Source organism: Ixodes scapularis, unplaced genomic scaffold (genome assembly GCF_016920785.2).
Source record: "Ixodes scapularis isolate PalLabHiFi unplaced genomic scaffold, ASM1692078v2 PGA_scaffold13__105_contigs__length_92229423, whole genome shotgun sequence".
Taxonomy (NCBI): Eukaryota; Metazoa; Arthropoda; class Arachnida; order Ixodida; family Ixodidae; genus Ixodes; species Ixodes scapularis.
The window spans coordinates 52,335,783-52,349,110 of NW_024609839.1; the positions used below are offsets into that span (position 1 = coordinate 52,335,783).

The 13,328-nt window shown below is 48.8% G+C and overlaps 1 protein-coding gene across 1 annotated transcript in view; it reads right to left on the bottom strand.

Annotated features, from left to right (window-relative positions):
* LOC115327112 overlaps positions 1 to 13,328 on the bottom strand; it is a 50,497-nt gene that overhangs the window by 1,028 nt on the left and 36,141 nt on the right. The window contains exons 7-8 of the mRNA XM_042289634.1: positions 10,965 to 11,201; positions 6,879 to 6,942 (exon numbers count right to left, since the gene is read on the bottom strand). Of these exons, the coding sequence (XP_042145568.1) occupies positions 6,925 to 6,942; positions 10,965 to 11,201 (255 nt within the window). The 3' untranslated portion in view covers positions 6,879 to 6,924. The remainder of the gene's footprint in view (positions 1 to 6,878; positions 6,943 to 10,964; positions 11,202 to 13,328) is intronic.

Consider the following 13,328-nt stretch of genomic DNA (forward strand, 5'->3'; position numbering starts at 1 on the left):
TTGCACCGCAGACATAACAACTGGCGACGAAGATGGGGGCAACAAAGCCAAGACGAAGGTGAGAAGCCTTGAAGCTGCGTCCAAACAGACAGCGAAACATCACCGCACGCCGCTGGGTACTCGGCGACAGCAAGTTTCTCAAGATGGCATCCTCCAGTCATATCGGCCAAGTAGAAGCCTTCGATGAAACTGTGAGTGACTGGCAGTCTTATGAAGAAAGGTTGACGTCCTTTTTTCTGATCAACAAAATACCTGACGACCTCAAGGTGCATGCTTTTTTAAGCGTTATTGGGCCTAAAACGTACAGTCTCTTGAAGTCTTTGACGGCACCTGCCAAACCGTCAGAAAACACGCTAGAGCAACTAACCCAATTGCTGCGAAATCAGCTGTCACCGAGAGTATCAGTGATTGGAGAACGAGCGAAATTCCATCGCCGTAGTCAGTTGGAACACGAGAGTATCGCACAATATGTAGCGGAGCTCAGGAAGCTCTCTCAAACCTGTGAATTTGGCGGTTTCCTAGATGAGTCGCTGAGAGATCGGTTCGTGTGCGGTTTGTTCCGTGCGGACATACAGCGGTATTTGTTTGCAGAGGATAAAACGTTGACATTTCAAAAAGCCGTTGAACGCGCACTCGCGTTAGAAGAAGCTAAAAAAAATGTTCAGGAGGCGCACGCAAAAGAAAGGAGCGATGACTTGCACAAGATGAGTACCGAAGATTCCGCGAAAAGGAAACAGTCGTTCGAGTGTTATCGCTGTGGCTCTGATAAGCATTTCGCCCGGGCGTGTCCGCACATTGCAGATAAGTGCATGAATTGCGGCAAGAAGGGTCACGTTCAGCGTGCATGTCGGAGTGCCAAGAAGAAGACTGTTGGCGGAAAGAAGTGGGTCCGGACTCTTCAAAGCGACGACACATTCAACGTCAAGATGCTGTCACCGCAAAGCCGGCGACCCATCACCGTCGACGTGGAAGTTCAAGGAACTTCCTTGAGCATGGAATTGGACACGGGAGCCACGGTGTCCATAATACCGAAGCAGCAGTTCAAGAAATTTCAGCCTCCTTTGAAGCTTGAACCCACCGAGCTACGCCTCAAGACTTACACCGGGGAAGTCGTGCAACCCTGCGGTTTCGTCAAAGCGTCCGTAAGATACAAGGGTCAAGAGGACGTTCTACCCCTCTACGTAGTTGACCACAATGGCCCGCCTCTTTTGGGCCGCGAGTGGCTCACACGTCTTCGTCTGGACTGGGACAACATCTGCGGCGTACACAAGCTGTCGGACCCTCATCGGTCTGATGCAAGCAAGAAGTACTGTCGTGAGCAAAAGTCTGGATAACACGGGAGCGCCGACCGAATTGCATCGCCGCGCTCCCTGACGGCGCGGCGCCTGGTGCCGAGACCCGCGCAATGCGCACGCGCGTCCTTTCTTATCTGCTGGCCCTCTCGTTTGCTCGCTTCAACGCGATGCGCTCCTGAGCGATTAAATGGGCGCGAGGTGCCGCCCCGGGAACCAAGATTCCGAGAGCGTCGCTCACCGCTCGGGACGAGCTCGCGTGCTCCGCGGCACGCGCCGTTCGCGCATATCTTTCCCGCGACTCGGCGACGCGTTAAAAACTCTCGCTTCCCTCCATTCCTTATTTTTAAGCTTCCCCCTATATTTGCCCCGGCTACAATGCAAACAGCTGCTGCTCAATTTATTATGCACGCGTTGTAATGGGTCAAGAAGTCAAGAAAATAACGAGAAAAAAAATGGTACTGGCCACAAATTCTCAGCATGGTTGTTCGCGAAGTGACCTTAAAATGTTCAGTTTGACATCAGCGGTAATGACTTGTACCGGAAGTCATAAAATAAAGCGGCTATGCAACGATTTACGGACAATGGCCAAATAATTATAGGAGTTGTTCTCCGACACTTCTAAAGTAAAGAGCAGAAAAGCGATTTATTCTGTGTGCCCTAATTATGATTTTAAACAATAGCAAAGATTCAAGCTTCCGGCACCCCTCAACTCTCCGAATGACGTGCTCAGTGACGTCGACGTGAGGATGCACCGGTTTCCGAGCGCTCTCCTCAATGATGTTTACTCTTTCTTTCTCTACTGCTCTTCGTGAGGCGTTGAGCTGCAGCGATCCCCGCGTCACCGTCACGGCGCGTTTCCCATGGCCGCCGCGCACGGCAGTAGAGGGGGAAATATTTCCATTTCTGCTTTGCGATTACGCAACAGAATTGCAACATTTTGCTGGAAAGTGATGCTTTTTCGATTCTTTCTGACGCTATCAACAATATAAAAATTACAAGCCACCCAAACTGAACCAGCGCCTCTTTTTCCTTCCGTTTTGTTTCTTCTTTTTTCTTGGGAGGGGGGTTGAATAAATATTTCTTTCTTATTTGGCGTTTTCTTTTTGCTAGTCATTCACCACTTTACCGCGCGTGCATGATCACTCGGAAGGAAGTCCAAGGCTGCCTCGAGTACGCGAAAACAAGTTCTACAATTCATTGCGGCTGCATCAACATAAGCGAGAGTTTTTAACGCGTCGCCGAGTCGCGGGAAAGATATGCGCGAACGGCGCGTGCCGCGGAGCACGCGAGCTCGTCCCGAGCGGTGAGCGAGGCTCTCGGAATCTTGGTTCCCGGGGCGGCACCTAGCGCCCATTTAATCGCTCAGGGGCGCATCGCGTTGAAGCGAGCGAACGAGTGGGCCAGCAGATAAGAAAGGACGCGCGTGCGCATTGCGCGGGTCTCGGCACCAGGCGCCGCGCCGTCAGGGAGCGCGGCGATGCAATTCGGTCGGCGCTCCCGTGTTATCCAGACTTTTGCTCACGACAGTACGAGGCACGCCTAAAAGAACTTCAAGCCAAGTACAGCCGCATCTTCGACGGCACCCTTGGCAAGATAGAAGGTGAGCGAGCCACTTTATTTTTGAAAGAGCAACGTCCGAAATTCCTCAAAGCGAGAAACGTGCCTTACGCACTCCGGTCGGCCGTAGAGGAAGAGTTGCAGAAGCTTGAACAAATGGGCGTCATTACGCAAGTGTCAACCAGTGAGTTTGCTACGCCTATTGTACCGGTAGTTAAAAAGGACGGCACCATACGTGTGTGCGGGGATTACAATACAACGTTGAACCCTGTCCTAGACACGGAGCAGTACCCCCTGCCCAAACTTGAGGAAATACTAGCTGCGCTCGCCGGAGGCAAATACTTTTCCAAGCTAGATCTTAGCAGGGCATACCAGCAGGTAGAGATGTCGGAGGACTCAAAAAAACTTCTCACACTAAACACGCACAAAGGGCTTTTTGCGGTGAACAAACTCCCTTTCGGAGTAGCGTCTGCGCCCGCGTTGTTCCAGCGCATTATGGACAACATACTTAAAGGACTACCGGGTGTCATATGCTACCTTGACGATATTCTCGTCACGGGAGCAACCGCTGAAGAACACCTCAGGAACCTTGAAGCCGTGTTTTGTACACTTCAGCAGAAAGGTGTTCGCGTCAAGCGTGAAAAATGTGAATTTTTCAAAGAAAGCCTGCAGTATCTGGGGCACATTATCAGCGAGACCGGCGTCAAGCCAAGCGAGGAAAAAGTTCAAGCGTTGCTGCATGCCCCAGCGCCTACTAACATCGCACAGTTGCGTTCACTGCTTGGACTGATAAATTACTATGGAAAATTCACGCCACGGCTAGCAACGCTGGCAAAGCCTTTCTACAGGTTACTACAGAAGGATGCTCCCTGGTGCTGGAATCGGAAATGTCAAGATGCCTTCCAAGCCATCAAGGAAATCTTGTCTTCGACGGAGGTGCTGGCACACTACGACCCGGCACGCCCGCTGCAGCTATCCTGCGATGCGTCTGCGTATGGTCTCGGCGCTGTGCTGTCGCACGTCATGAAAGATGGCACGGTAAGGCCAATTGCCTACGCTTCCCGAACATTATCAAAGGCTGAGGAAAACTATAGCCAGATTGAAAAGGAGGCGCTCGCCCTAATCTTTGGCGTCAAGAAATTCCACTTCTACATTTATGGTCGGGAGTTTACGTTGATTACTGATCATAAACCTTTGCAAGCGATCCTTGGGCCAAAGAGTGGGATCCCGGCAATAGCCGCCGCAAGACTGCAGAGGTGGGCGGTAACTCTGTCAGCCTACAAGTATAAACTTGCCTACAGGATATCCGCAGAGAACGCGGACGCGGACTGTTTTTCACGACTTCCGTTGCAGTCCACAGAAGTAGACGACAGTCACGACGAGACGTTTTATACGCTGCGATTGGCATCTCTACCAGTCACCAGTAGGGACATCACGCGTCATACAGAGCGTGATCCCATCCTCGTCGCCAGTTATGTCTGCGGTGCAAGGAGTGTCCAGACGAAGGAAGGACTGCGAAACAGCTTTATTTCCGCAGAGGCCGCCAGCGATCTGGCTGCGCGTATGACGGTGCTCTTCTTATAGAGCGCCCGGTGACGTCAGTACTACGCGTACTGCTGATAGCAACGGCAGCGGCCTCTAGCACTTCCTCCACCGCAATTTGGAAAGTCATGAGGCTTCATAGCGATCGGGGGGTCTTCTCTGGCGTTGTGGGTATCGCCGAGGCGCAGCGTTAGTGGGGGTGACGGGCACCGTTTGTCTTGCGGAGACAGTAGACGGAGGTGGTACGTCGGCTACAGACGCAGGGAACTCACAGTCCACGAGCGGTGCCTGATGCATGGAATGAGAGTCGTCGTGCCCCCGAAACTTCAACAGCCGGTCCTGGAGGAGCTACACCAGGGACACCCAGGAATAGTGCGGAACAAAGCACTCGCCCGAAGCTACATATGGTGGCCCTCCTTTAAACGGACTTGGAGAACCAAGTGAGACACTCCACGGCATGCCAACAGCAGCGCCACATGCCAGAAAAGGCACCATTGCACCCTTGGTCATGGCCGACACAACCGTGGTCACGGGTACATGTAGATTTTGCGGGCCCTCTTCGCGGTCGTATGCTACTAGTCATTGTAGACGCGCATTCTAAATGGCCGGAGGTTTTTGTCATGACGTCTACCACCGCAGAAGCGATGATAACAAAACTGCGCGATTTATTCGCTCGGTATGGGGCACCAGAAGCTCTGGTTAGTGATAACGGTGCGCAGTTTACATCGTCCGAGTTTAAAGAGTTCCTTAAAGAACAGGCAGTTCGACAGGTTCTCACTTCTGCATATCACCCCAGCAGCAATGGACTCGCAGAGAGATTTGTGCAAACCCTAAAGAACGCACTACGAAAAGGCCCTGCAACTGAAAGTATGGAGGAAACCTTGTCAAAGTTCTTAATGACATATCGCAACACTCCGCATGCGACGACTCAAGAAACCCCATCTTTTCTTTTTTTTGGGTCGTCGGCCACGAACACGGTTGGATGCACTGAAGCCGGCTCTGGATCGTACTATCCGAGCACGTCAGTTTGAACAGACTTCACGGCGCAGGGGTGCTAACAGTGTGTTCGAAGTGAACGATGAAGTGTTCGTGCGTAATTTCAGGAGCGGCCCCACATGGTTCCACGCAACAGTACTGCAGCGGACGGGACCAGTGTCCTACGTGGTCAAGGTGCGGACACCGGATGGACTCCGTACTTGGAGGCGACACAAGGACCACCTGCGCTCAGCGTCTACTGCAGTGACAGCGCCGTCCCTTGTGGGGGAGGACGATACCGACACCATCTATCCTGCGTCTGAAGCCGACGTACCACCTCCGTCTACTGTCTCCGCAAGACAAACGTTGCCCGTCACCCCCACTAACGCTGCGCCTCGGCGATACCCACAACGCCAGAGAAGACCCCCCGATCGCTATGAAGCCTCATGACGTTCCAAATTGCGGTGGAGAAAGTGCTAGAGGCCGCTGCCGTTGCTATCAGCAGTACGCGTAGTACTGACGTCACCGGGCGCTCTATAAGAAGAGCACCGTCATACGCGCAGCCAGATCGCTGCCGGCCTCTGCGGAAATAAAGCTGTTTCGCAGTCCTTCCTTCGTCTGGCCACTCCTTGCACCGCAGACATAACAGATAACACGCCACTTCGAGCAGATTGGCTTAACTGCAGCCTAATCTTCCATAGAGCAAATGACATGAAATATCTGAATATTGAAATTTGTGAGCAAAATTATGTATTGGTATTATCATTAGAGCTTCATATTACTGGACATTTGTTTGTGTCAAACCTATGTATGCACAGTCAGAACATGCAATGTGAATGCATTTCTAGCGCATGACACGGCGTTTTCACAAAGATGCATATACCCTATGAAGTTTTTTTATGTTACTGAGCCATTGGACTTACATGGAAACTATTTTCGCTGGCAGATAGGGCCTTTGAACTTTCGTTTTGAACTTTCGAACTTTCGCAGACTTAAAGTTTGAAAATTGTTGCATGTCTAGTGTGATAATATCGAAAGCCAAAAATTGCCGAAGTTTATATCCTGATAAATTCGAACGTCAAAAGTAATCGAATTTCTTAGCGTAAAAAGTACAAAAATTGTTTAATTTCTTAAATGTAAACTTTTTAAAGATTGAATTGTTTCGAAAAATTTTGCGGCACCTGTAAATATAGTTACAACTTAAACAGTCAAACATTCAGGTTCCCCAAGAATTCCTGCAGGTCTCGTTTAACTGCTGAGCAAGCATACATATCTTAATCTGATCCATCGTATGCATTTACCAAAATCTGCCTGCATACAATCCAGTAGAATGTTTAAACGAGCAAACTTAAGCGTAAGCTTAAGTTTCCTGGCAACTAAAAAAAATGAACGAGTAATTACACTTGCAAAATCAACCAGCACCTATCCGAACTTGTCATAATCCCCTTCCCAATGCCCTACAAGGTCAGTAATGGGAGGGAACCATTCCAATGAGAAGGCGCTACTTACTGCGCATATGGTTCGCAGGGTCGGGCAACATGGGGCTGCTTGCCATTCAGGGTGGAGTTGTGATCTGCAAAAAGAAAACGAGAAGTTGGCAGGAACCAACCAGACTTTATGGAAATGAAGTAACTAAAAAGGTTTTCTCATTACTAATTCAAAAGGTAACTGCGTAAATTACTCATTACTGCTATTCCAAAGGATCGCGTAACTTCAGCTTAAAAGTAAAGCGCTATTTTTTAATTTTTTTTTATAAAGCAGCAGCAGCTTTTAGTGTTTGTCGTGGTCGTTACTAATTACTTGCTTGTAAAGTGCTATATTAGGAATACTTGTGGCTATATCAATATACCTTCTGCGTATCTCGTCATACTAAAGACAGGCGCGAGCTGGTGCAAGAACTATAGTTTGATTGCTTGTGTTGTGCACGTTCCTCTTCAGAAATAGCCAAATAATATTCCTCGTTGCTTTATGGAAAATAACGAAAATACGTTACTCGTTCCTTCTGTTAAAAACTATGTCGTTTTTTCGTCACCGAAAAAAGTAACTATAGGAACCAGCAACTCATTACGTAAAAGTCTGGCATCGACCTATTAAATGAAGTCCATCCCAAAAGATGTGTGCAGCAAGAGGAAAGGATTGGGCATCGCCACATCTCTTGCAAATAGCCGTTATCATAGTTTGTTACGGCGTAACCTAATCGCAACTCAAAACTACGTAATAGCTTTTCTTTTTTCTACACATCCAGTATTGCACGTACAATGCGCGACACGGTTATTGCGAACGCGACGCCGGCTTTTTTACGCATTTATCATCGAAAGGGTAGTGGCAGGCATAAAACTTCGCCGCTTAGGATATAGTCTCCCCAAACGAGCTCTCGTTATGACGCTTTAGTCACTGACTGAGTGAGAACACCGGGGCGTCTCTTTGAACGCCTGGCCTCCAGGATGCTTTTGCTGGCATTTGCCGACACTTCGGCTGCGCGCGCACGCTCGAGTCTCACGAAGACGACATTATAGAATGTCGAAAGCTCAAGCTAGAGACATCTCTCAGTCGTTTGAGTCCTGTCAGTGACTATGGTAGTTTTGAAGCAAATTTGTTCATTCTAAAAGTAAAAAAAAAAAAAAATGAAAGCAATTGCTTGTTTGCGCTAAGAGTGTCACGCAGGATACTTTCCCTTCTCAGACAGAGCATCGAGGAGACTCTTTTAAGGGGCCACTGAAAAGAAAAAAAAAAACTTTTTTTTTTTAACAGTCTGGTTGGGACACACGTGTTAAAAAATAATTACTAACGAGAAAAAAAATTTGCAGCAATAATGACGGCGCGAGACGCGATTTAGTCGGTCGTCACCTCCTTTCCACTTTTTTTCTCTCGACATTTCGGTCGCGTGGAGGAGAGGTAGATCGGCTTGGCCATCACGTTGAGGTGGAGAGAGTGTGTGACCATCTTGCTATGGGGGAAAGAGTGTATGACCATTCCGTGAACATCCACGGGCAGACTTGCCCATTGAAATTCGTTGTCCTCAAAGCCTGTTCGAAAGACGTTACACTTGGAATGGATTTTCTCTGTAAATACGGCGCCGTCCTCGACCTTGGAGTGAACAGTTTGACGCTGCGGAACCTATCCCTACGGCGGAAGATCGCGATGAGATGTCCTTGCCGACCATGTGAACCTGCCGCCGCTGTCAAGTGTCTTCGTGCCGGTCGCGATCGCAACAGTCATGTCCGGTGAAGCTATGTTAGAAGGAAACGTTCAACTGTTCCTGGGAAGCGGAATGGGCATTGCCAGCGGCGTAACGAAGCTCAAGGACGGGCGTGCCATGGCTCTTGTGACGAACTTCCGAAAAGATTTACAGCACCTGACAAAAGACACAGCTGTGGGCCACATCGAAAGTTCCAGACTCAGCCGCAATCGCTTCCCCCTCAGACGACTCTTCATCGCTGCACAAGAGGAGGCCGCCTTCGGAGCTTCACATCGACTCGGCCCTCACAGGCCCAGAACGACGACAGCTTACTGATCTTCGCGCCAAGTACAGCGAATGTTTCGCAACGTCACCAAACGACGATATCCAAGCATCATATCGTTACGAATGAACACGCCCTCCCTGTCCACCAGTCGCCGTACCGTGTCTCCATGAAAGAACGGGAGGTCTTTCGTGAACAAGTTCAAGAGATGCTCGAGAACGAAATCATCCAGCCTTCAAACAGTCCCTGGTCCTCTACCGTATTGCTGGTGAAGAAGGAGGACGGAGCGTTGAGATTCTGCGTGCACTATCGGAGGCTGAATTCTGTGACGAAGAAAGACGTCTATCCGCTTCTACGCATCGACGACACGAGGGATCGACTTCGCCACGCCCGTTATTTCTCATCGACGGACCTCGGGAGTGGCTACTGGCAGATCAAAGTCGACGAGCGGGACCATGAGAAGACGGCCTTCGTGACGTCGAATGGACCGTACGAGTTTAATGTGGTGCATTCCGGACTTTGTACGGCACCAGCCACTTTCCAGCGTTTCATGGAAACTGTGCTGACCAGTTTGAAATGGCAAAGTTGTCTCGTCCCCCTCGACTGCGACTGCGACGAGCACCCGCGACGACTCCCCGCCGTTTTCCAAGCCATCAAGACAGCGAGATTGACGCTCAAGCCTTCAAAATGTCGGTTTGCTTACGGCAAACTGAACTTCATAGGTCACGTCGCAAACAACAACGGTGTTCGTCCTGAGCCTGAGAAGACACGCGCAATGGCTGAAATTTCACCGCCGCGGGACAAGAATGCGTTGAGGAGATTTTTCGGACTGTGCGCCTATTACAGGCGTTTCGTCCGAGATTTCGCGAAGATCTCTGCACCGCTCACCGACCTGACAAGGGGCACCTTTAGGTTTCACTGGGCAGAACAGCAACAGCGCGCATCCGATGAGCTGAAACAGACTTCAGACACCTCCGATTCTCGGCCCTTTCGTTTCGACCAGTATGCTGAGGCTGAAGTCCACATGAACGCCAGTAATACGGGACTTGGCGCGGTGGTGGTGCAAATACAGGAAGGCACAGACCGTGTGATCGCTTATGCAGCTCGTCTCACAAATATCTGCAGTGCTGACAAAGACATCGGTGCGAGCGCGTTGCTTTGAAAAGTGCCTTTTTATACGCGAGTTTTAATACAAACGAATCATACGACTGTGCTTTTTGCATTTTAATGACTAAAAGTTTGTAACTTTTACTTACCTAAAATATTCGTAACACATTTTTGCCCCTTAAGATACACCATTTTACGAGCAAAGCCAAACCCATTACGCCTGAACTCGGTGCAAGTACCTTGAACAGCGCGAAAGCATGAAAACAAAAACTCAAAAGCTCATCAGCGTGCATGGTTAAGTTAATATAGAATAAAATATTGCCGTAATTTGATGGTGTTGCTGGATTGCTATACCCGAAATTAGAGCGGTATATGATGAACACTGCCACCTAAATAGAACGTCCATATGCAAGCTGAGACAACAATGTGTTGGTGATGTGTACTAAGTGCAACATTTTATATGGATTGGCGAACAAAACATTCTTATATTTTCTCAATTGATGTTTGCATATTGAGCAAGTTTTGTTCATCGATTATGAAATTGAAAAGTTGGTCTGTAACAGGTGGCGTCCAGTGAACTTTGACTTATACACCAAAATATGCATGACCAATCGGTCCAGTCATGCTGGTTACAAACGGAATATCGCTCTTTAACAGCAAGGCAGTAACGCGCTTCGGGCTGAGTAGGGTTTGCTTTGGCTATACTTCGCTTACGGGGCAGCAGAAATTTCAGGCCCTATCATCCTAGGGTCTGAAATTATGTTATTATAGTATTGGTCAATGTATGACGGCTTCAATTACGTCGGGCTATAGGTTTTCCAAGGCTTTGTAGGGTTGGGTTGGGTTGGGTTGGGTTTTCGGTTGCGTTATCGGGGTTGGGGTTGGGGTTGGGTTAGGTTAAATAAAATCAGGTTAGGCCAGTTTCGGTTGGCTAAGGTTAGTTTGGTCTAGGGTAGTTTGGATTAGTCGCGATCGATTAGAAACAGGTACGCTCCACCGCCTCTTAGAAACCGTCGCACGTGTATACCTTGATGAGGGTGGCTGTAGGACACCGTTCCATGTCGGCGCTGGTGTTCTCCGTGCTCATCCTGCGGGAGCTGAAGACGTCCTCCGAAATGGAGCTCATGTCCGTCGACAGTCGGGGTCCTCCCGTCGAGCCCGACACCGTCGGGACCGTGAGCAGCAGCGAGGAGGTCGGGCCGTTGTGGCGGGACTCGCCGGCGCGTCCCTTGTTGCCCTGCCGGTAGCGAACGGCAGCCCGGTCCTGCAGGACGAGCGACCGAGTCGTGTACTATATTTTTCCTTTCGCTCGCGGAAGGCAGGTAGGTGAGTGTTGGGACCAGGACCAACTTAAATAAGGGGGAGACCTGTCTACTGAACGGAGGCTCAGCGCCGGCTCAGTAGTACGCGCATTCCTCACGAACGCTCGTGGTGGCGCTTGGAGCCCCCCTACCTTTCCTCCCGGATCCAGTCCGGGACGCCTTGGGAAACACCGAAGCGAGGTGGCTGCGCCTCTGGAATCTGTGTGTTACGATACGAAAATTTAAGTGTCGACTCGAACTGCGGGTAATTGGTGCACTGTTGCGTGCCGCTGTGTACCTCGCACAACAAAAAGGGCGAATGATTTCTATTTCACAAATTTCCATCACCAAGTATCCGCAGAATGGATTAAAAGAATCTCAAGAGCGGGTAAGTCTCGACTTTTTTTTTCATCTCAGTCATTTGGAAAAATAAAAATAATAGCGTCATATTGTATTAGAAGAAAAAAAAGGCATTCAGGACATGTTTCAATGTTTTTGTTTTTTTTCGTTCTTTTCTTTTAAATGCGAAAAGAACTCCCAATGGCGCCCAAGTGATAGCGGGGGCACTGTCCTTTGCTCTCAAAATTTTACAGCAGATGACGATGAGGAGAATGTAAATTTGAAAAAAAAAAAAAAAAAGAAAAAACCCAGAGCGGTGCCAACGATGTTCCGTGTTCGAGATTTATCCGATCGACAAACAGTGCAATTCAAAGCTGACTTGAAAACACCCGGCGACGCCCGCACCACCATCGCAAAAAAAAAAAAAAAAAAAAAAAAAAAAAATGCTATTTTTTTATTTTTTATTTTTTGCGTGCAATTCATTTTTTAGGATAATTGTAACAGTTATACATGGCGACACAAGATTTTTATTTGCTACGGACGGCGAGCCCGGTGAACGAAAGGAATACTGCCTCAGAGGGGCCGAGGTGGAGTCGATGGACCCCTTGATATTTTCGCTTGAAAACAGATTCTTCGAGTGCGTGGACAACTGGAAGAGAACGGCACCGTCGTTCAGCGTATTTCTAACGTCCGAGACGCGCGAGGCCTTAGCAATCAGAACGTTGTCTACTGCATTGTGCACACGCAATCTGTTGGACCAAGGAGTCAAGTACGTTTTAACGTCCAAGTTCTTTTCACACAGAGAAGAGTCGCCCTTCTCTGCGGTGGGGCTGAACGGATGCCTAAGGCGCCCTCTCCTTTCTGCACAAAATTCTTTTCATCATCATTTATTATCCTTGTAGGTTTTTACGGGCATTCCACAAAGGAGCGGCACAGTTCGATATCGGTGCACTGCTGCAAAAGCCAGGACTGCAGCCTGCTGCTCCGCCACGAAATATGAAGAATATTTTGCAACCCTTCTTAAAACAACTTAAAACGTTCCCAGATAAGGAACCATTTTATTGTTTATAACAAATTAAAACTAGTAAAAAACGCAAAACAAAATTTTTGGTAGGTTTTCCAGCTCCAGGACTGCAAACCAGCGCGGAGGCACACATCGGAGGTTTCCTCGTGAGAGCGGCTGAAGACAACATTGCCAGCGACAGGTGCTTGCACCAGCTCAAGTCCCCTCTACACAACAGGACAACCGTTACGATAGCATACAACCTGGACCGTGGGGTACCGCGCAACCCCAGCCCCCGCTTCGTCAACTTTCTGATTACGTTTGAGAGCGCAGCCAATTCTGCCCAGACGTGGTTATTTGCACTGAGGAAGCCACTGCTGACGTTTACTAAAAGGGTTCTGCCGGCAATTGCGAGCAACCTGCTATTTGCCTGTGGAGTCAACGACTGACAAGATCACAGAACCGGCCCTGGCTGCAGTCGTCGTCAGGAAGTTTACGAGGCCTTTTCTGACGATCATTGCATCAAACATGATGGAGGAGCACCAGGCAAAGTAGGTCATAAGAGGAAAAACCGACTTCCCGAATTGTGTTGAAGCTGTAGGACTTCTATAAAAAAGCACGCATAAAATTTGTTTTGTAATTAGTGAAAAAAGCTATATATATATATTTTTTTTTTAAATTATTACTCTGTGAATTCAATAAAATGACATATTTGCGCACATAAGCTGCACAAAATCACCGGTTTCAG